The 23,123-nt window shown below is 33.1% G+C and overlaps 4 protein-coding genes across 6 annotated transcripts; all 4 read right to left on the bottom strand.

Annotated features, from left to right (window-relative positions):
• Positions 1-2,441: 2,441 nt before the first annotated feature.
• LOC105426870 (uncharacterized) lies at positions 2,442-3,102 on the bottom strand. Its single transcript, XM_089070747.1, has 2 exons — positions 2,997-3,102; positions 2,442-2,912 (listed from the first exon to the last, which is right to left on the bottom strand). Exons 1-2 carry the CDS (start codon positions 3,050-3,052, stop codon positions 2,654-2,656), a joined length of 315 nt encoding a protein of 104 aa, XP_088926873.1. The 5' UTR covers positions 3,053-3,102; the 3' UTR covers positions 2,442-2,653.
• A 5-nt stretch (positions 3,103-3,107) lies between these two features.
• LOC105426869 (uncharacterized) lies at positions 3,108-5,397 on the bottom strand. The gene is made up of 3 exons (XM_089070748.1): positions 3,851-5,397; positions 3,573-3,782; positions 3,108-3,500 (listed from the first exon to the last, which is right to left on the bottom strand). The coding sequence occupies exons 1-3, from the start codon at positions 4,310-4,312 to the stop codon at positions 3,387-3,389; spliced, it is 786 nt and encodes a 261-aa protein (XP_088926874.1). The 5' UTR covers positions 4,313-5,397; the 3' UTR covers positions 3,108-3,386.
• Positions 5,398-5,531: 134 nt separating this feature from the next.
• PMP34 (Peroxisomal Membrane Protein 34) lies at positions 5,532-10,851 on the bottom strand. 3 transcript variants are annotated; one of them, XM_089070746.1, is made up of 10 exons: positions 10,496-10,851; positions 10,119-10,180; positions 9,754-9,998; positions 9,607-9,667; positions 8,369-8,435; positions 7,992-8,140; positions 7,213-7,326; positions 6,278-6,525; positions 6,107-6,174; positions 5,532-5,997 (listed from the first exon to the last, which is right to left on the bottom strand). In XM_089070746.1, exons 3-10 carry the CDS (start codon positions 9,823-9,825, stop codon positions 5,853-5,855), a joined length of 924 nt encoding a protein of 307 aa, XP_088926872.1. In that variant the 5' UTR covers positions 9,826-9,998; positions 10,119-10,180; positions 10,496-10,851; the 3' UTR covers positions 5,532-5,852. The 3 variants fall into 3 exon arrangements, with proteins under 3 accessions (XP_088926872.1, XP_011636571.2, XP_011636570.2); XM_011638269.3 differs by lacking the exon at positions 10,119-10,180 and having other exon boundaries at positions 10,561-10,851; XM_011638268.3 differs by lacking the exon at positions 10,119-10,180.
• A 2,580-nt stretch (positions 10,852-13,431) lies between these two features.
• On the bottom strand, positions 13,432-22,082 carry LOC105426866 (GTP-binding protein Rhes). Its single transcript, XM_011638267.2, has 5 exons — positions 21,946-22,082; positions 20,571-20,728; positions 16,204-16,390; positions 15,887-16,097; positions 13,432-15,635 (listed from the first exon to the last, which is right to left on the bottom strand). Exons 1-5 carry the CDS (start codon positions 22,080-22,082, stop codon positions 15,417-15,419), a joined length of 912 nt encoding a protein of 303 aa, XP_011636569.1. The 3' UTR covers positions 13,432-15,416.
• Positions 22,083-23,123: the final 1,041 nt, after the last annotated feature.

Here is a 23,123-nt window from a genome sequence, read left to right on the forward strand (position 1 = left end):
ATTTAATAAATTTTATGTTTCTTTCTTTATGTATACCATTTATTTTTGAATATATATTTTGCTTATAACAATTAACACAACTTTAATCTCACATTTTTTATAAGCAAATTTTAATAATTAAATTTAAAAAAAATTTTTTTTTAATTTTACCTTAAGTATCTTTTTTTATTTTTTATTAAAAATTTTTTTTTAAATTTTATCTTAATTTTATCTTATTTTTTTATAGAAACTTAACTATATTATATATTAAAACTTGACTATATTATATTGATACTATATATTAAAACTTAACTATATTATATATTAAAAATGTGGCAAATCCAATCTAAAAGAGACGTGTGCCTTAAAGTAAAATTTGTTGCTCCTTTTCCATGATAGATATCCTCATTTAAATACGTTAGCACGTAATTTTAAAATTAGAGATGATATCCGTTCGCGAATATCATATAAAATTACGTGCTAACGTATTTAAATGAGGATATCTATCATGGAAAAGGAGCAACAAATTTTACTTTAAGGCACACGTCTCTTTTAGATTGGATTTGCCACATTTTTAATATATAATATAGTTAAGTTTTAATATATAGTATCAATATAATATAGTCAAGTTTTAATATATAATATAGTTAAGTTTCTATAAAAAAATAAGATAAAATTAAGATAAAATTTAAAAAAAAATTTTTAATAAAAAATAAAAAAAGATACTTAAGGTAAAATTAAAAAAAATTTTTTTTTTAATTTAATTATTAAAATTTGCTTATAAAAAAATGTGAGATTAAAGTTGTGTTAATTGTTATAAGCAAAATATATATTCAAAAATAAATGGTATACATAAAGAAAGAAACATAAAATTTATTAAATAATTTAATATTTTTATGACACAACCAAACTTGAATAAAAATTAATATTTAATGAAATTTAATATTTTTACCATATTACCATATTATTATATTATCAAGCTGAAAAATGCGAGAAATTTTCTCATTATAAGATTTGTAATTCTTTCGAACTTCTATCACAATTTAGTTAATAAGAATATTGAAGGCTATGAATCTTAAAAATTCTTTTTAAACAATTTTTTTTTTAATAAAATTAATTTAGTTGTGCTTAATTTTATAGTTTTGTATCTTTCTATTTCAAAATGTATTAATATATTGCGATACACTTTTATGATCAACGCACGCAATAAAATCAAGTATTGTCTACTGGAATTAATTAAGCAGAATGAGAGAACTAAATTTCCTTCCTCTCTTTGAGCCTATATATGATCAAAATTTTTGGCTAAATAGTCAGAATTGACATGGAGCAACGTTGTGTTATATATAACATACGTGCAGTCGTATATAATTACGAATGAAAATAAAGATATATGTATATATATATATATATATATATATATATATATATATATATATATCTAGATGATATATCTTTATTTTCATCCGTAATTATCTCATATATCTCATATATTATCTCATATTTTCATCCGTAAATATATGTATATATATGTATATATATATATATATCTAGATGATATATCTTTATTTTCATCCGTAATTATATACGACTGCACGTACACAACGTTGCTCCATGTCAATTCTGACTATTTAGCCAAAAATTTTGATCATATATAGGCCAAAGAGAGGAAGGAAATTTAGTTCTCTCATTCTGCTTAATTAATTCCAGTAGACAATACTTGATTTTATTGCGTGCGTTGATCATAAAAGTGTATCGCAATATATTAATACATTTTGAAATAGAAAGATACAAAACTATAAAATTAAGCACAACTAAATTAATTTTATTAAAAAAAAAATTGTTTAAAAAGAATTTTTAAGATTCATAGCCTTCAATATTCTTATTAACTAAATTGTGATAGAAGTTCGAAAGAATTACAAATCTTATTATGAGAAAATTTCTCGCATTTTTCAGCTTGATAATATAATAATATGGTAATATGGTAAAAATATTAAATTTCATTAAATATTAATTTTTATATATATATATATATATATATATATATAAAATTATGTATATATAACCTAATAATTTAATTAAATCTTATAATTATGTATATATATATATATATATAGATTTTATTTTATTAATAATAAAAATAAATGAATTTGTAAATGAAATGAATATACATATCCTTTACTACATTGTGTCAAAGTTGTTTCTCGTTCATACTTCATATTTTCACATATGCATACATTTTGAAAAAAATATCATTTATAGTGAATCTAAATGTTGAGAAATCAATAATAAGAAATAGAAAATATTCGAATTATAATACAATATCATCGTTTCGCACGAAAAAAAACAAAAGGCCAGAAAACAATATCAAAAAAGACATTGAAAAAAGAAGAACTAGTAGTTTCATAAGTTTTCACTTTTGTATGATTAACTGACATTGATGATTTCGTAAAACAACCACGACTTGCGAGATTTGTCATTCTATCGTCTTTTCTGCTTGTCTTGACACGGCTATAATTAACAACGTTATCATCCGAAAAATTTAAATCTTCAGAGCTCAAATCGATAAGCTTACGATGTCTTACTGATTTCCTGCTTAAAAATTATTTATAAATAATAATCATTTGAACATAATCTAAAATTTCTACATTTTGTAGAATTATTTTAAATAAATATTTTACTTTGACCATTTTTCTGTGTTTTCTATCTCAGGAGAGCTCCAGGATTCAGTCTCGGTGTTTTGATCAATAGACGCATATTTGTAATCGTTGCATGACTGACATTCGCATTTTAACGCTAAACTTTTTAACAATATGGCAGAGCGCGGATCATCGCCAGCACTTGTAACAATTGGGAATTCCTTTGTTGTTATCGGCTCTCCTTCAAACTCTTCATCAGCATCCATCTCGGAACTTTTCTCAAGACACCAAAGATTTCTAACCAAAAAGTATTCTACTTGGATAATTTGCATAATTTTCTAACATATAAAAAGTAAATAATAAAACTTTTCAAATACTCACGAGTTTTCGCGAACAGTTTGCAAAACATTCTTGGTTTTCAATTTTTGCGAGTCCATTGCATTCGATGTTTCCTTCTTTAAACTGCTTTCCAATGTATTAAAATTATGCAAATTATTTAATTATATTGTAAATTACATAATTATAAACAAGATACAGTTATGTAAATGCGATAAAAATACTAAAATACTAAAATAAATAATTATTCGAAAAATCTATGTCATATATTAATATTTATTACTAAAAATTAATTAGATATTAATTATTTAATATAATTTTTGGCTTTTAGTAAAAATTTAATTATATTATCTATGCATAAATATAAGAATAAGATATAGATTTAATAATCATTCACTAATATAATTATCCTGTCCGTATAAATTATAAAAAAAATTATCTTCCTATTTTACTTGCATACTCAAATACTACATTTTCCTCTTCATTATTTGTGAGCGATTTCATATCTGTGAAGCACTTTAGTTCATTTTTCATTGATAATTTTGAACTCTGTTAATTAAAATTGTTTAAAAAATACATTTTAACAATATAAATACATATAATACAAATATAGTTATATACCGCATTAACACATGATTTTTCATATACTGGTTGAAAGGAATTTGATTTTAGCGATGGTTTTATACGTGGAATTTTACTGATTTTATTTTTATGAATGTACGGTTTTGTATCTTTATTAATTTTACTGGGATTTTCTTGAGATACACTGACAACTTCATTCACAAGATCTTTATCATTTTTTACGATTCTTGGTGTCTTTTGTATTAAATCCTTTTAAATATTATACAGATTAGTTTCAAATTTAATAGATCTAAAGAAAAAATTTTGTTAGAACGAACTTGATGAGAATTAAACGACAGTCTGCGATTTAGAGTAACATCATAATTATTTTCCTTTTCAAAATTTTTGACATCTTGAATTTCCGAAGAAGGTATCGACTTTTCTTTAATCTTATCAATATTGCAGGACAATAATAGTGGACGATTTTTTGTAAATTTCTTTACTTGTGTCTTCGATTTAAAAGTAATTCCTCTTCTTTTAACAGTTACATTTGCTTTTCCACAAGCATACAGATTTCTTGTTGTGGTTGGCGCCGACAATTCGTCAATGGGCTCTGACCAACTTGTGTTATTATCAACTTTTGAACGTATAGGAATATCTGGTTGACTAATAGCTGCCTCATAATTGTAAGATATAAAGGGGAATTTTGGTTCCGTTTTATTTTTCGCAACAATTATTAAGTTGGTTGATTCTTTATTGATCGCATTTTCGTATGTGTTGCGATGCAATGGCAGATCCATCGTGTCTCCAGCATGACTAATGCTATAACTAAAATCGTTGTCTATTATTGCTAATTATCTCTTATTTAATTACATATTTCTAATAAATTTAATAAAATCGACTATGAATAATTAAAATTTGGTTTTAGAAACATTAAACATTGTATAAAACATTTTAGAAATTCAAATTTAAATATCCTCACATTTAAAAAATATTATTAATATAACTCATTCACAAAAAAATGCAATGCATAAAAAAAATGCAATGCATTCCTACAGTTTTTACTTTTAATAGTAGAAGATGTATTTTATTTTATTTGCAAACACTTACTTAGAAGTCACGGATTTGCATTCGTTAATCCGTGCCTGACTTTTCGATAATTTGCGTATTTTAAGTTTAGCCAAAAATTTTAATAGCGCCTCGGATCGTCTGCGATCAATTTTCCGGGAATTTTTGTGATACGCAGTTACATGTTTCGCATTTTCATCTTGCTGTCCCGTATTTATTTTACGCGTTTGCAGAAGCGGTGACACCAAGTGATTCAACTTGTACCGAAAGCGATGCTGCGATTTCCGTGAACTCGCCAGTCTCTCACGCAATGATCACATTTTTCTTAGATACTTACACAAATTCTATCATCTGATTAACCACTTTTAACACGTTGTCAATGACAACTTATCATTGAATTTGTTGAAGTTGTTGAGTTACGTGTACTTCAATATCAACTCGATTATAGAACACTATGATTGCGTTCCGATTCACGTTCACAGCGCTTGCAAGCATCATTTGTTCTTGTTTAACATTTGTTAAATAACAAGGATAAAGTGATACTATAAGCGCTATGAGTGTGAATTGGAACATAGCCTATAATTGCTTTAAGGCTGCAGCTCTCACTGTAGCCATCTTGAGTTATGACGTTAGAAGTGAGAAAACATATGATAAAAACTTTTACATATATTAAAATAGTAATATTTTTTTGATAAAATAACTTTGGCATTTAAATAAAACTTATAAAATATATCGAAAATTTTTCTTTTACTTCAATAATTAATAAATGATCACATATCTAAAAATAAATCTATTTAAAAATAAATTATACCTTAATCACAATTTAATTCTAAATATAATTAATTCTAAATATATTTTAATATATTTCACAAAAATTTTCATCATGTGTTTTCTTACTTCTTCATCATAATTCAAAATGGCTGCAATGAAACAACAGGAATCTTAAATATCTTTTTGTTAATTAATTTTTTAATCCTGACATTAATCCTGACATACAATATTTTTTGCTCGATAAAAGTAAAGCATACAAAATATATTAAACATTGAAAAAATTAACAAATTTTTTTTTAATAAAAGTAAATTACTACCACTGATTGTCGCAATTAATCACTGTATTGTAATGAATAGTTAATGGAAACTTATTATATATATCCATAAAAAATTATAGGCAGAAGATAACATATGTGGGAATGTATAAAATTTAATTTTAAGATTCATTTAAGTTTGAGATTTAAGTTTGTTTCTTAATAATGTATTACTAGAAATGAATCGTTATCTAAGAAGAGGTTTGTGCAAAAGTATTCGGAAAACAAATCGTGCGATTTTCTCGTAAGTTAGGAACATCAGAGCAGCTGTGAAGACAGTCTGCAAAAGTTTGGCCTCCATCCCTTTATATAAGCCACTTATTCCTTGTTTTCTGCGCACAAAATTTATATGATTATGTCAGTGGCGATATATAAATTGCAATGATAAAATGTAAAATAAATATATTACATATTCATATAGAGTTCTATATGCGTTCTTACTTTAAAATGTAAATTAGTAGTTGCAATGTGCCTGCATCTGGAGGCAGATTAGGATATTTATCTCCATGCTAAAATTAAAATAATTTTGCGATTAAAATTAGATTATGACATGTAATTTATTTTTTTTTTTTTTATAAAACACGAAGTGAAAATGTTAGTAATATTTAATACCCTCAATTTTGTTTGCACAAGCTGCAATGGATACGTTATCACTGTGGCAATCGTTTTCGCTATCGCGCCCATAACGAAGAAAGCCCATGCCGGTGGTTGAGCTCCGCCAAGAGATATATTGATCCTTCTTTTGATACTCTCATATGTCATAAATTGAATGGCCGGATTCGCAACGAGCATAAGACTTGGTATTGTTCCCGCCCACAACTTTTTCAAGCCTTCGTACTTGCAAATATGGACAAGACCATCTGTAAAATTTCATTAGAAAATAATTAATATAGATAAAGAGTTACACATTATAAAAAATAATTTTTTTTCTCTTTCTTTTTAGATTACTAAAAATAACTTGCTGTAGATTTCAGAAAATTATTTGTCTTTCATAATACATTATTTATACTATTTTCCATTAAACGTGCTATCAGTTTATCATTTGAAGCAGTTTTTATCTCAATTAGCATGCATGTATATGTAAAATGACCAAGCAATTTTTTTATAATGATAGAATAATTCTGAAGAAAAACGATAACTTTTTTTTCAATTAATTCACGTTACAATATACTTAGTTTCATATTCATGAGTCGGCGAGATGACATATTTATCAACGATAACGTAACATCATGCTCATATCATGGTTTAAGTGATGGAATAAATACACGACATAATGACATATATTAATGACACATATTTCCATAGATGTATATATAGATTGATGTATAGTATACGTATCATCAAACAGGAAATATATATGCAACGCGTTATTATCGTTACTTACACGATATATTAATACTGAGATTTATTTTAATGATCAACCGAATAATTGGAATAGCCAAAATTGTTGAAAATACAAAATAGGTCAAAATTAAAGAGTCCCATTTACCATTTAAAAATGAATATTTACATACTTTCGAAGAAATGCTTAAGAAATGCCAACATACCGCATAGAGTAGTATACTCGTTGTTATTTCTTTCTGGAGCAAGTCCAATGCCCTTCATCTTCAATCTTGTGTTTACGACCCACAAGGGTGTCGTGATAAGAACATTGATAACACCTGATATGAATATATATAGATATATACATAATGAATGTCTACCAATGTTATATATAAAATTCTTCATCTATATTTCCTCTAAGGAATAACCCTCTTCAAAATTCCGATTTTTTTTCGTTTTTTGAAATTTGATTCAAGATATCAAGAGATGATTCTTCGTACAAAAAGTAATTGCTCAATATTATGTATAGCACTTATATACAGTATCTTATTTTTAACTATATAGTGGAATAAAAGGCCATTTTTTTATATCTTGAATTAAATTTAAAAAAAATCGGAGTTTGAACGTTTGAAAAAGGTTACTTGTAAGAAAATTTTAAATTAAAATTTTTCCTTCGTCAATTGTTCTATATAACCTAATATATTTTAATATTAGTTAAAATATTCTATTAATATAAAAGAATTTTTAATTAATACTTTTCAAATAAGATATAATTGAAAATTTAATTAAAAATTATAATTTTAAATTAAAAAGATTAAAATTTCTTTTAAATAAAATTAAATAAAATTAAATATGTTGCTTATTTTTCTTTAATTAGTTATTTCCTTTAATAATTTGTAATTAAAAAAACATCATTGTTTCAATTATTTAAAGAAGATCTATATCTCTAAAACTAAAACATAAGTTTTAAGGTTTTTGAATCTTTATTAAAAAGAAATGGTACCAGCAATCGATGCGATGAGCAAATCGCTGCCAGCCGTTTGATTCCTTCTACTTTTCAATTCTTTTAATCCGTGGAATGTATAGAAGTAAACGAAATTACTCGCACATAGACTCTGCAGAACAGGGATGATACCTCTATACAATGTATACCTTGAAGAAACGAATGACACTTGAGTTATACCAGAGGCGCATTTTAAAAATGTTAATAACACAAGATAAATCTTTTAGCCATGTGCTTATGTTAGAGTCAATTAAGGAGAAACTGATTTCTTAAAATATTTGTCATAATTTATATGATTTCATTCGTTTGTACTACGAGATAAAATATGCGTGAAATTCGCTTTGAGAAAGTATATTTGATAAACGATGTATACGTACGGTCCTTCTTTCGCAATGAGTTCTCGTATGGTAGCTAACGTGCTTTTCGATTGGCGTCCTTCTTCCACTATAAGTAGAAGAGCAAGTTAAATAATTGCACAATAACATAAGTAATATTAGTCTTTTCAATTTATATGTCTCTATTTTTTGCGCGTCAGTATAAAATTCAAATTCATTAAATAACAATATTATTATTATGTTTAAAATATATAGAACGCATACATATGTACATTGTATATTATATGATAATATATAAAATAATTTTTGTAGTATTTTTTGTAACATAGCACGCGGAAAATATATATGTTTTGTGATATAGATAATACTGTACATTGAGATAATATTGTACATTATTCTATATATTGAGTTCAGCTTGAATAATCTATGTAATTTTTAGACTCAAGATTCTATGTTTATGTCACGTATTTTTATGTATATAATTCTATTTTAATATACTTTATACTTTATTAAAAATATATATTATATATATTAATATATATTTTTATATATTAATAACACTTTATATATATTTATATTCTGATTCTCTCAACTTGTTTATAATTACATGGCATAATATTATAGAGATGTTAATATCTTATTTTGAATATTCTGAGACAAATCCTAATTTAAAATAAATTTTATAATTTAATTTTATAATTTTATAAGCATTTAAATTAGCATTTAAAAGAAATCATTTACTATTTTTTTAATGTATTATATCCAATACGGAAATCATACGTCAAAATGAAATAATATGTAAATGTATGTAAACAAATATCTGAATGAATAAAAGATGAATCTATGGAACACTTAAATAGCACAAACATCAATAATTAAGATGGTAATGAAATGGCAACAAAATATTTATTGTCTTTCTTTTCATTGTTCAAAGTTTAATGGAAATCGTATGGTAAAATGAGATAATATGCAAATACATGTAAATGGATGTCTACGTAAAAATCTATAAAGTACACAGTAAAATAGCATAAACTATTCGACAGCTAGAAATAATAATGAAGAATTTGTGCATAGCATGTATTTAACATGACATGGTATTATTGATGCCAATTGATGATAAAAAAATCGTGACAATAAAGTAGCAGGATATTGCGCCATCGGTTAGTGACATCGCGTTTAATAAAATCAAATCGGTCTGCTCGCCGACGTCGATGCATTTGCGATGGAAACGAGCGCATAGTTGATTTGTTATGTATTCGACAGACGCGAATACAACTTACATTGTAAACGGCTTCGCACGGTATCTAAGGGATAAAAGACCGCCATTGCGACGACGCTACCCTGAAATGTCGAAATGTCAAAGTTATCCCATGGCGATAGGGTAACATTTCCGTGTAAGATTTCCGACATGTAAAATAGACACTCACCGCTGCACCGGATATCGCGTGCACCAGCGTATCGTATGTAAAGATGTTTTTACTGTGTCCGTCGCTAGCCATTTTTATGGCGTTTCCGACGAAGTCGAGTTATATTAGTCCCACGAATTGTGTAAGTTAACTCAACTTGTTATCTTGAGCGGTTTCATCGTAGATTCAAATTATGACACGTCACCGCAGAATGTCTCGATCGATCGATAGCACTCGTAAAACGCTTTTTATGAAAGAATCCAGTCCTGAAAAAGATAATATAATCTTGATAATATCTTGAAATATCTCTGAAATTAGGACTTTGTTCTTAAATTTTTTTGCAGATGTATTACTCAGCTATAAATACAAATATTAATAAAGCTTACATTTTAATATACTTTAAATGAAAGACTTTACTTCTTTCCATAATATTCTCCCATTTGATTGACTGAAGAAGATAATTAGAAAATTAGAAAAGAAGCTTTCTTTGTTTTATTTATTTTTTCTTACGACCGGCGTGTTGGTTAATCAATGAATGCTCGAATTATGCAAATTACTCTAATTAACTCTTGAAAAGTGGTTAATAATATACGCGACTTCAAAATCGATATAATTCAATTTACTTCTTCTCACGGGAATGAATTTACGTTGTAATTACCTTTTTAAATTCCTGTAATTCTCAATTTAATTCTCAATATAAATATAAATAAAATTATTTCCCGGTCCCCCCCCGTTAAATTTTGCACAATTATTTTACATTTACCTTACGATATTTCTGTAAATTTTTACGTCGATATAATCACGACGGGTCTCTCTCTCTCGACGTACCTCGCGGATGTGTTTATCTACGGCGCGAATGCTCACTACGCGGCCAGCGAACGCACTGGCACTGTTGGAGTAATTCCAAGGCGATAACGCTTATATAAGAGGAAGACCATGACACGCGCGTTCCAGCCTTCGCAAGCAGTCGCGCTTGGCTTTACGACTACACGTCGAGCTGTTTCAAGCGTAGCGTCGCGTGCGTTATCTCAGTGTAATAAAGCAGAATGACGTTATCGGTCGCGCGGACTACACCTTCTGCCTTCTGCCGTCCCGTTTTCACGTTTTGATCCACGCCCGAGCGATCGCTGAAGTATCTTGACGTAGTGGTCAACAAGCTTATGCGTATGGCCAGCACGCTTGCGCTCTCGAAACGCCTGTCCAAGAGTGGAAAGGTCGATGTGAGGTAGCGTGCATGCGCGTTGACGAGGGGATGATAACCGGTGGTTTTAGTAATTCAACCCTCTCCTCCCCCCCCCCCTGACCCCCCCTTCCCCCGCTACGGTTCAAAATGAGGGAAAAAGGGTCAAATGAGATTTCGAAGGGTAGAAATTGCGTGAAGATACGCATTGATTTTCTTGAAAACGCGATGCCCTCTTTGAGTATGAAATACCTGTAATCTGTCTCTTTTGCATTTCTTGAATAATTCAAACGATGTAAATAAATTTAAAAAGCTTTTTAAAACATACGGGAAAAGAAATCAACGCGGGAACTACGTGGAAATACCTGTTATTTATCAGATGCTTCACGGTCTAAATGTTAATTTTAATTCTCATGCTTTCGTGGAGTATATATTTGCACGAAGCACATGTTAAAGAATATTTAAAGATCAAATATGATTTCTTTAGCGTAAATATTAAATCATTTGCTTTATCAAATGCTATAATTTTCTTATTATATTTTGAAGAAATATTTATGCATATTATTTTGTGCAAATGTTAATATTAATTTTTATATTTAATTATTTTATTTTAATATCTTATCTATTATCCTAACAAATATATAAATATATTAATGTAAGAATATAGATATTAATTATGCTTATTCGTGCATTAAAAATCTCATTAAAAAAAAGTTAATTAATAATATGCGCTATTATGCTTATTTTTAATTACAGATAAGATTTCCGTTACTTCCGTGTCCTTTTTTACTTTTCGTTATTTTTCTTATCTTTTTAACATCTATATTTAAAAATAATTTATAAAGATATTTGCATTCCCCGCTTTTTCTCACTTTAATTCTCACTCCTCACTCTGAAGAACGCTTTCAATATTGTAATGTGAGAAGTTTCTTCGTTATAACAGCCTTGTGCGAAAGACCGCGCATGTAAAACGTTAAAACCAATATCGTCTTAACAACATACATAGTGAAGATGCAAATTGTATGACATATAGAGACTTCCAGTGTGTCGCATAGTGTCTAGAATTCTTCAAGTTCTCGTCAGAGTTTAATTAAACATTCCATGACAGTGGAATGCGCGCGTGGCGTATTTACGGCCTTTTGCTAAACCGAAACCGTTATCAATGCATAGCAGTTTTTTTTCAAAAATTTTGCGAGTTGTAAATCTTTTTTAAAAATATAAACTGGAAAAGTTGAATAGCCGTAAATCTTAAATCTTGTGCCAAAAGTTCTCCCATAAAAAATTTTCATATAATACATATCGTCATTAAAATTAATATTTACATTTGTGCTTATTTGTGTTTATTTATCTTTCTTAAAAATAAAATTAAATAAAAGTTTTTGTTAAGCCAAATCGTGACTATAATATAAAATAAATAAATGTAAATGTCTAAGATAACATTAAATGTGCAAATGAATCAACAAAGTGAACTTCAAAGATCAGTTCACTTTGTCGAAAAGTTGATTTTTTTCTCTTTAAAATAATGCTAGAATTACATCACAAAGATTATAAATGTCGTAATTTACGAGCGTATCATAAAATAACTACTATCTTAAAAATGTGATTATCTCAGAAGAAAATATATATAGTATTATTATTAAGAATTTGCGAGATTCTTTAAGAGATAAGTAATTATATACGGGGATAAAATTACTTATTAAATCTTTTATCATGCTAAAAGAAGATCCCGGTATACTTTGACGCCGTATTTTTAACACGGTTATCTCGAGTACTATTTCTATGGGTCGCTTTCAATCGCCACTTTCAATCGAACAACGAAAACTCATTCACGTCTCTTTGTTTCAGTTTTATTGAACTCATGTTTGTATTAGCTTTCGGGTAACAAAGAGGTTTTCTAGGGCTTTTAATACCAATGAATAACACGTATTGATTATTTCTTATTAAAAAAAAGCGCGATAGAACATAGGAGAAACACAAAAGGTCAGTGTTAATTACGAAAATGCATTTTTCCAAATATCAATCACATCAATTAGACATAATATCAATTAAATGTTAATTAAATTTTTCATGCCTCCTGGAGAAAGTTTTATCGCTCCACTTGTAATTGCCATTGGAAATAATTCTGTCGGGAATGCATAATGCAGCTTTTTTCCGAAAATTTAATGAATGCGCGCATGGAACCGTATCGTATTCATCGCGTTACAACGACTATTTCTCGCCATATTGAAGCGATTAATATCTGAGAAAATTCGACTAACGAGTTATCGATCAAACCAATAAGATAGAGCAGTTCGCCGAGGGTGATAATCGACAAATCGTAGCCCGCGGCGCTAATGACGGAAATCTGGTTTAAGTCAATTTCTCGCTCGAGGCGATCGGAGCAAGCGATTTCTCGCTTCACGGACCAAAGTATTATCGCGGACGCGTACAAAAACGCGTTCCGGGACACCCCACGGTATTTCAATATCCGCTTTGTTTCGGGAGTGGGTGAAAGTTCGGCTCAGAGAATTGCGCGAGAATGTGGAGAAAATGTCATTTATTCGATACAAAATGCGAACATAATTGTGCATGTTCGCGGCTAATCATTTCTTTTTGCTTATTTGTTTACCATTTACAGCGATGTAAATCTCTATTCAATGAAGCTTTGCGCTTGTTTTCGGTCAGAGTCAGCTTACGGAGCTGCCTAATTGGTCAAATTGATTGTACCTTAGAGAGTAAGTACTGTAGCCGAGTCTATGGAAAGAAAAGAAAAATGCTTATTCACATCTCGAACACACACACACACACACACACACACACACACACACACACACACACACACCAGAGAGAGACGTGCCTATAATATTTAATTATCGAGATCTATCGGATAAGTGTGAAGAAAAGTATACCTCTTTGAACTGAGATGGATATATTTCACAAAATATCAACGAGTCTTTTTTTGCAATTTCTGCTCGGATAAATATACTTAACTCTCTTTCACATAATTGTCGAAAAGCTAAAACTGTATAGAAGTCCCGCAAATAAATCCGCTGCTAACAACGGGCACGGCGCTTTTGGATTTAATTTTAATTCTATATACATATTTTGTAACTTGATTATATTTAAATTTGTATTCATACGCGAGCTGATGGAAAGATAATAATTTTACGCGCGCTCGCCCGATGCGTTTCGACAGAGTTCGAGATGCGTAGAAAAGGAGATACGGGATACGGAAATATCGATTGATTTTATACGCATGTGGTATGTAACGTGAGTCTCGTCGTTAACAATGTGGTCTCGTTGGTCACGCGCCTCGAAAGCGGCAAACCAAGTACGAACTGGACGCGAGATATGCCACAAAGTGAGATTATTAATTTCAGAGTTATTTATATCCTTAACGAAAGTTGATGATATAGTACATTATTTTATATATATATATATTACATTATATATATATATATATATATATATATATATATATATATATATATGTATGCGCGGAAGATTCAACGGAAGGAACGACGCTACCGTCAAATATTCGTTCCTTGATTCGAATGCTATTAATGGAATTACAACGCTTTAGATCTCATGCGGAAGTATAAACGTCGCTCCTTCGCGTGTCGGAGCTCGAGTAAGGCTACGCAGTTAACTAATCCAGTAAAAAGCTTTCTCACCGCATTTCTCAATCTCTCTTTTATTGTTGATACAGCGCTGACGCTTCTCGACCTCTCATTCACGATCGCGCAAATCGATCGATTCGAGATTTCTTTGTTGAGAGTAATTCCGATAAAAATTTGTACCTGATAAGAGAGATACACGCTGTTCTTCGTGAGTTTCGGTCATCTCGCTGCTACCGGAGAACCCTTTGGTCGAATGTCAAACGATCTCATCCTCATCAGTATCGAGGTATCGATTTCCCGTTTAACATTTGATCGACAACGATTAATTAACGTAACGGCTTACCTACCTACCTCTCTCTCTCTCTCTCTCTCTCTCTCCCCTTCCTCTCTGTCTCTTTCTCTCACTCGGTCACATCTTAAGTTAATTATACGTGTTACCTTCGGGACATTACGCTAAAGCTATATTCCATTAATTAATTAAGGCGAGTAGCGTGGTCGGTTTAAATATGATTTCCCATTGGCGATCTTCGTTCGCGAGCACTCGCGTCGCTTCGTGTTTATATTCGTAGTGAAGTTTGACAATTGTAAACCTGGAAGTTTCAGTCGCATAATTCACAATACAATGTGAAGTTTTCCGCTGGGCAAATATAGTTATATCTCTGTTTACCTCATTCTGCCAGAGATGATAAAAAGAGATTAATTTATTTGAAAAGTTAAAATAATAATAACAAACGCCAATTATAACGTAAGTAGAGATAAAAAGGATCTCGTACCAGGATTATAATAAATTTATAATAAAAAAAAAATATATAAATGATAAATAACACTCGTTTCCGAAGATCGTTTTCAAACGCGTTATCATATTTCTAGAGATTTGTCCGCGTGCGTGAGAATCGTTTGCAATATCACTGTATCGAGCAGGCCTTCCTGGACTCCGGTCTTCCCGTTCTAAGCGTGATCCTGGATCCTGGTGTATTGTTCTCATTCCCAGCCGCGAGCGAGCACGTCTTCGTCCGCATGATCATTAAGTCCGTCCTTATGCTGGGACGACGTACGTTTGGTGCCACGACGCCGCAAGCGTCGCTCAGTCGACGTTTTATACTGAGGGTGGCTTTGTGTCGCGGCTGGAAAATAAAAGCGTCGCTTTTTTAAGGCTTTTCAGCCGTGTCTCTCGATATCACGAAAGGTAATGCTCGTTTAATCGATCGCGACTCCGGGCGGACAAGCATCGTGTCGTGCCATTCTTTATCGGGTTTAATCAGATTTTCCGCGATCGAGTTTCAGTTACAGAAACGGTTGATTAATTTCGAAGAAGCTAGGCTATAATGAATTACAGGACGCCGTACTGAACGCTATATTGAATATTGTTACGTACCTGAGATGGCGGCAACATGGTCGGCGAGCCAAAGGTGAGGGGTACTTTTCTGTGATGATTCGGAGCCATCTCCAGAGGTAGACCCGCTACTACGAATAACTGATAAAAAAGCTCGTCCACGTGATAGTTTCGCTTCGCGGAAGCCTCCACGAAGATACAGCACTCGTCCTGACTCACGCAATATTGCTCGGCCTCCTCTACCGTGACCGTCCTGTAAAGAGGACGAGAGAATTGTCAGTAAAATAATTACGTGGCTCGAAGACGCTCAATAACGACGTTGTTCGAGGGGACTAGAGTAGAGTGAACGGAAAACGTACTTTACATCCTTATCACATTTATTCCCCACGATGACCATAGGGACCTTCAGACTGTAGTGAGCCCTTCTGCTCTTCGTAGCACTTTGGGTCGCGCTCACTTTAGTCTCGAGAATCGCCTCTCTCAGCCTGATGGCTTCTTCGAAGGACTCCCGACAGTCCATGCTGAACACCACGACGAAGAGGTCCCCTGCGAAATCGGTTATCGTGTCGAAACTGATCGAACGTTGTATTTTTGATCGCGTGGCGAATATTTATTCTCAAAACGCCGAATCGTTAAATATTAATGTTACGAACACATACGAATCGAACGAATTATATATTTTCTCAGTCTCAGTTTATACGGCGACGCGGTTTTTCCGCGGCACGTGCGATAACACAGGAATTTTGAATTTTCCACCCTCTCTTTCTCCTCTCTTTCGAGCTCCTATCGCGCAACATCGATCGCAATTATTTCGAACCGGACGGAAGTCGCTGCACGCTGTTGCATACGGACTAATTATAACAGTCACGCGAGTCACATGCGCGCGACACGCGTGGATTATGAATATTTATCCTGACGGATTTATTTCTACGGCGGACAAGAGGCGCGGCCCTCGTGTATTTATAAATCCACCCTGACGACGTTGCGGTGGCGTAACGATTCCGGGTCTCGTCGCGTCTATGAGCGCGCTGTTACCGCGCTGTTTCCGACAAAAACGCGTCGCGAACAAAAGGGCAAGCAGGATCAACCGGCTGTTCTCGTAGACGAACAAAACGCTCGTCCAATGAGAAACTCGACGAGTCGAGCGTATAGAACGTATAAGCTCGGTAATAACGTTGCTTTGCCAACACACCGCTTCACTTGGTTTTATTATCGCATATTCTCTCGCTTAAAAGATATCATCAAGTGTCGCACATAATAATAACAACGTTGTCATTAACCGCGCATTAATGGCATAAAGTCTAAACAGACCTCGGCTTTCTCATTTTGCCGTCAGAAATTTATCATCATTAACATATTATTATTATAAATTTAATAATTATAATTACTAATTAATAACATAATAATTATATATTATTATATGCCGTTAATAATTCCATTACTTTTATTTATCTTATTAATTTTGTGAGACGCGATAAAATAATTTTATATATGCATTGAAAATATATATATCCCTCTAATTATCGATCTGGTGACATAAAAAGATATGTTAGTCTTGCGTGTAAACTCTTCGACTTTTCTTTTTTCTATGAAGATATATCTATTACACAATCGGGTCACGAAATTGTAAACGCCGCTACTAGAAGTTTAAACATGTAAAATTTAATTAAACTACACGAGATATCTTCGTGATACGCTTCCGTGAAACCTTCCGCGTAACAAAATTTATTTTCCTCGCAAATATAATTCCTAAATTTCAAAGATGATCCATTTAGTTCACCCAGCTAATTCATTTAGTTCCACTTTGTCTTCACATATCGCGTTTCGCCGAGGAACTTGAAAGATTTGACCTCCATATTTCGAAAACCTTGTCGCCTCGCGGCTACCACATGGAGCACCGCGAGAGACATCTTATTCTCGCGAAACACGCCAGGCAGGCCCGATATTGTTCTCGCCGCGAGATGAAAATATATGTATGTCAGCCATTATGCGGCAAAGTTCGTGTCTTTGGTGTCGAAAGGAATTCTCTCTTCTCGCAACAGCCGGAGCCCCGTCTGGAGGCTCATTGTCTTCGAATCGGGGTCATATCGCGTTCCTCCGTGTTCAGAGGTAGATCGACAACGGATTCACGGCTCATGGAAACCTCTTCCACCGCTCTCAACGGTGTAAATCGATCTTAACCCTGCGCGTGATCGCATTTACGAAAAAAAAAAAAAAAAAAAAAAAAAAAAAAACAACCCTCCTTTCATGACACGTTATTTACAGTTATATTTGATACATGTTTTATTAGAAAAATCAAGAAGGATCTGTAATTACACTTGTTTACACTCGAAATGTCCGAGACGAGGATCGTTTGCGTGAACGTGATGCCCGTGGCGCGATCGCTCGCGCACATTTTTATGCGCAAAATGTTTTCGGCAATCGGTCGATTTATGAATTATTAAGAGATCTCGGTGGGGCACCGAGAAAAATGCGAAACGCGTAACGTGACTCGCTCTGTCGAATGCGCGGAATTTCCGTCGGCACGAGCACCGAACGGAATACAAAACTAAACATGCCGCGATGAAATTCCCATCGACGGTGGCTCTCTTGATTTCCGCGCACAGCGGACGGCAATTTAAAAATTCTTCGGATTTACGTGTCTAATTTTATCGTGCGCTTCTACGTGAGGTCAACCTTACTGGCAACATGCGACGATACATTGCCGTTTGTAGGCGCATGTGGAGCAATAACTGAGAGGCGAATATCGGTTCTGTCCGATGCAATTTGTGCAACTCCGCTTAAAAATAGCGAATCGGGGTAGCCAGATCCCGGGAGCAAATTGTTACCAAAACTTTTCGATTGTGTACATTTCCGAAAGTGTTATTAAAAAAACTTTTATACAATTATAAACGTTAACGAAATTTTTAATCATAAAATATTTTTATTACGTTATCAAGATAAAAATAAAAATAAAAATCTGTAATTAATCTATAATTGACAGTATAATAAAATCACTTGATGAACCCCCAATCATGAAATTAAATTAAATTAGCTTGTCAAATTTTTCGTATTTTAATGCCACTAAGTGAGCATGTCGCGTTATACTATAATTCACTATTGTCTTGCCAGATAGTGTCGTTTTGGGAATTGCATACTATGCATAGATCATAACTTAGATTACGTTTCTGTATCGGTAGACGTGACGTTTGTACGTATATATGTCCAAGCGTAAATATGTATTTTCAGTTGGGAGGATCTGTCCTCCGTCTTGACAATCGCGATACTGATGCAATTGTCGCGCATCCGACAGCATGGTATACGATATCAGGTTATCGGGTACAGGTGATAACGCGACATGACGAGGGACAAGGGAGATCTACGTGCAAAATCAGCGGAGCACAAACGGTCTCGTGTGCCGCAGGGACAAAGCTACCGAGTGGTGAAAAGAAAAAGGAAAGTGGACGAAACTGAGTTATCGAGCGAACGTACCCCTCGTACGTTTCTTCCATTTCGTTTTCGCAAATACAACGTACGTCCTTCGATACTTTGTCGAGTTGCCACTTATCACCCTCTTACCCCTCGTTCCTCGGTTCTCGAATATCCTATTTTATCGTTTAACACCGTTGAATATCGTGACGATCATGAAGATTAATTAAAGTACTGAAGTGCCGTACATTAATATATAAATGAAATTCAAGATCAATCATATTTAAGGAATTATATGTATTGTATACAAAGAGAGAGACTCAATTAGACAAATTAATAAGAATATTTACGCGAGCTTCAATCAATTTATATTATATTTTAGCTCATACTATTATCAAAAGGAGAAAAATAAAAAATAGTCAAACAGAAAAGAATAATGAATTGTGATTTAAAATATAATTCTTCATTTCAATAATTTTGATTTCTTTGATAAAATGTTTATACAGAACAACATAAACAAGGAAGGAATAACTCCATCGATTCTGTTCTTTTAATTTTTCGAAAAATATATTTTAACGTTGAACATACAATTCTCGTTTAGATTTCTGTAAAATTTAATCGGAACCGCATGATGCTATAATTTCGTATTTGAACTTCGCTGAAATTTCGTAACAGCCGACATTCACCCCGGGCGGTCTACCCCGAACTTTTCCCGTGTGCACGACATAGTGAACTATTGGTGTCGAGGATTCCGACGAAAGTCGTGAAACTTACGAAGCGCGTATCCGACGACAGAAACATTCGGTACGATCTTTTCCCATAATATCGGTACGGTTCGAGGCATTCTTTGGCCACGTCGAAAGAACGAAAGTTTCCTCGGCCGTCGAGGAGGATATTAAGATAAAAGTATGGTGTTAATCTTTAGATGAGCCGACGTTTCGTATGTACCGACCGGCTCTCTTGAATGCTTAAAGATTTACGAAACTGTATTCGTGGAAAAAAAAAAGAAGCGTCTGAGTCTTTATGACCTTTTTTTTTCCCGTTCTACCACAGTCTGCGGCGTTGTTCTCATACAAAATGCAACGCGGTGCATTTGCAACACGTCGACCGCTAACGTGCAATTTTTTACCCGCTCATACAAGAGTCAAATATCCATTAATTTTTCTTGAACCAATTTTTGCCGCGATAAAAGCGGAATGTCACTGTCGAGAATTAAATTTTCATATTCAACGGAAATGCGCGAATACTTTGCGGCACCTTGAACGCGATGTCTACTTGAAACGAAGCAGTGCATTTCTCGAGGGAGGTAAAGCCTTACCAGTCAGGAAAGACAATCGTCGCATCGCCGGAAACGGATGGTTTCCGCTTGTGTCTAGAAGATCAAGTTGATGAACCTCGCCTCTGATCCTGTAGAGTTTTCTGTGAAAATCTTCTATCGTCGGTGTGTAGCTCTCTTCGAATTTGTTGAATAGAAATCTGAAATGTAAAACGGCAGAGATTTTATCTACATGGACGCTTCTCGTCCATTTTGATTTCCACAGTTTTTTAATCCATCTTTTTCGCTTGTTACTTTTTGGGTTTTAAATTTAAATACGTATCCGGTTTCTAAAATTTTTTGTATCATCGACGTTAATTAATGAATAGTATTTGATAATTTCATTCTTTGTGTTCCACACGTTTCAGAAAAAGCATAAATAAAGCATTTCCGCAATTTAATTATGTATTTTCCGAAGATACGGGTTCGAACCAATGAACGAGAATGATAAATACGAAGTTAATCATCACACCGACTGTTTAAAGAGACACATTTGTGGATGAGAAAATAAGCGTCTATCTCGATTTTTGAAATGGGCTCGTTGGTAGTCAGTGTCCGCTCGCATGAGCGAAAAACTCGCTTAACATGCAAGGGGAGTCTCGTAATTGCGATCAATTTAGAATAGTAGACATAACTTCAAACCGACCGAACCGCAAATTTTCGACATTTCCCAAAACCGCGACATTAATCGACGCGCAATACCAGAGTGAGGAATTTTATCATTTCTTTAATAACTCGCGGTCATTCTCTGATTTCGTTCGACGATGAGAAAAGAAATACGAGTAGGTCACAATTTCAACAGCTCGATCCAATTTGGAAGAATTATGTTCCGTTTGTTCTTGGAGACACGAGGCGGCCGAGTTTTTCGATATCCTATCGCACGGTGGCAGCGATCGAGTAACAATAGCAAACACAATAATGCGGCACATAGTGGTGGAGCCAGTAGTGCGGTTCAAAGATTAATTGAATAACATTGTTTTCGCTATTAGTGATCGATCGGTGAAAGGGAGCACAACAGAATTTAGGAAATCGGAGCCCCGAAACACACGAAATATTGAAACATAGAACACCGATTGACTAAAATCATCCTTAATAGAAAACGTTAAACCTAAATAGAAGATATTTTAGTTTTAAGCAAAAAATATAAAAAAATTTTGTATATCTTTATATAATACTACTTCTAAAAAAATTATTTAGGAAAATATAAGAAAATAATGTAATATCATATGTTTAATAAAATTGTGGTGATAAAATTTCTTATTAATATAGAAGGAAGATCGATGGATGATGATAGACAATCGTAAATGAAAAAAAAAAAAAAAAAAAAAAAAAAAATTTTAAAGCTAAACGTCGTGGCTTGTCAGTTTCAGGTGTTTACCGTGCTACAATGGCGGTCTTCCCAACCCGGGCACTGCCGAGCATAACGAGACGATAGCAGTTGCGCGGCGGCGGTTTGCAGGCGTCCTCCTGCGACGAGGTAGACGCGGGACTTGGACTGACGGGCATAGCGAGCATTCCATCCTCCGGGCCCGAGGGACCCTGACCCTCCACCAGCTCAGGCTCCGCTTTTGCTCCTCGCCGACCGCGAGCGTTGATCTTATGCTCGGCGGGTTCGTCGGTTGCACTTCTGCAGAGCCTCTGCACGCAGCACAGAAGTCGGCCGCACGCCTCCAGCTGCGGAAATTACACGCTCATGAATGTGACAATTAGCCCTTAATTCCGTAGTCCTTTTGTCACACTCTCGAGACACATATATCTTGTTGTATACCAAAGTTTCCCCATTCCCGTTTAATTAGTCGAAATGAGACAAATGCCATGAAAATAACCCGTATTTTATATAATTTATTGTTATACTTTACATAAAAATTTTGCTCTGTTGTATGCTAAATATGTTTTTATGTATGTAGGGATTGAAAACTTTTTTGTAAACACAACACGTACGCTAACTAATGGTAGCGTAAAAAAATATTTCGATTGTTGAAGGATCAGTGTTGTTTGCATCTTTCTGGTTTTCAATATAAATTTAGACAGGTCATTTATATGAAATTTCGATGGAGTGTATCTCTCGTGAGAGAATGCAGGAAATTTCGGAAAATCCACTGTACTGGCTCTCGCTGTACCATAAACATCATATTTGTGCTTAATAAAATGTTACATGATTCTTTGGGTACATTTCGCGCAACTCAACATACATGATATCTCCAGTATTTTTAAGCTTGAGTTTGTTTTCCAATAAATAAAAAGAACATCGATGTCCAGACATGCAGACGACATCGTATTCCCAAGAAATGGCAGAAGTACAGAAAGAATAGGATATTCGAGATCCAAGCATGAACGCACGGAGCACGAATCTCGATTGGATTTTCTTTGGAATTGATTCGTGGCGGAAGACTTCGACGAAAATACTTTTATTAAAGCGGCAAGAGAGAATAAAGAGAAGAGGCGAATGCTCCAGACACATTTTAGTGCGCGAGTGCTCTTAAATATTTCCCTTCCTCTCTGTTCCTCTTCTGATGTTAGAACATTGAAAAGTTACTTGTAACAACAATGACGGGA

This window comes from Pogonomyrmex barbatus, unplaced genomic scaffold (assembly GCF_055798465.1).
Source record: "Pogonomyrmex barbatus isolate J1 unplaced genomic scaffold, ASM5579846v1 scaffold11, whole genome shotgun sequence".
NCBI lineage: Eukaryota > Metazoa > Arthropoda > Insecta > Hymenoptera > Formicidae > Pogonomyrmex > Pogonomyrmex barbatus.

Bases quoted from the DNA above. Each gene is read 5' to 3' on its own strand.
- LOC105426870 (XM_089070747.1), bottom strand. From the start codon at position 3,052: ATGGACTCGCAAAAATTGAAAACCAAGAATGTTTTGCAAACTGTTCGC. The intron at 2,913-2,996 runs GTGAGTATTTGA...CTTTTTGGTTAG, and splicing joins CAAACTGTTCGCGAAAACTC to AAATCTTTGGTGTCTTGAGA.
- LOC105426869 (XM_089070748.1), bottom strand. From the start codon at position 4,312: ATGGATCTGCCATTGCATCGCAACACATACGAAAATGCGATCAATAAA. The intron at 3,783-3,850 runs GTTCGTTCTAAC...AATATTTAAAAG, and splicing joins TGTCGTTTAATTCTCATCAA to GATTTAATACAAAAGACACC. The intron at 3,501-3,572 runs GTATATAACTAT...TTTAATTAACAG, and splicing joins AAAAATCATGTGTTAATGCG to AGTTCAAAATTATCAATGAA.
- PMP34 (XM_011638269.3), bottom strand. From the start codon at position 9,825: ATGGCTAGCGACGGACACAGTAAAAACATCTTTACATACGATACGCTG. The intron at 8,141-8,368 runs GTACGTATACAT...CGTTTCTTCAAG, and splicing joins CTCATTGCGAAAGAAGGACC to GTATACATTGTATAGAGGTA. The intron at 6,526-7,212 runs GTATGTTGGCAT...GAAATTTTACAG, and splicing joins CGAGTATACTACTCTATGCG to ATGGTCTTGTCCATATTTGC.
- LOC105426866 (XM_011638267.2), bottom strand. From the start codon at position 22,082: ATGCTCGCTATGCCCGTCAGTCCAAGTCCCGCGTCTACCTCGTCGCAG. The intron at 20,729-21,945 runs GTAAACACCTGA...TTTACATTTCAG, and splicing joins AAGACCGCCATTGTAGCACG to ATTTCTATTCAACAAATTCG. The intron at 16,391-20,570 runs GTAAGGCTTTAC...CCGATTTCGCAG, and splicing joins ACGATTGTCTTTCCTGACTG to GGGACCTCTTCGTCGTGGTG.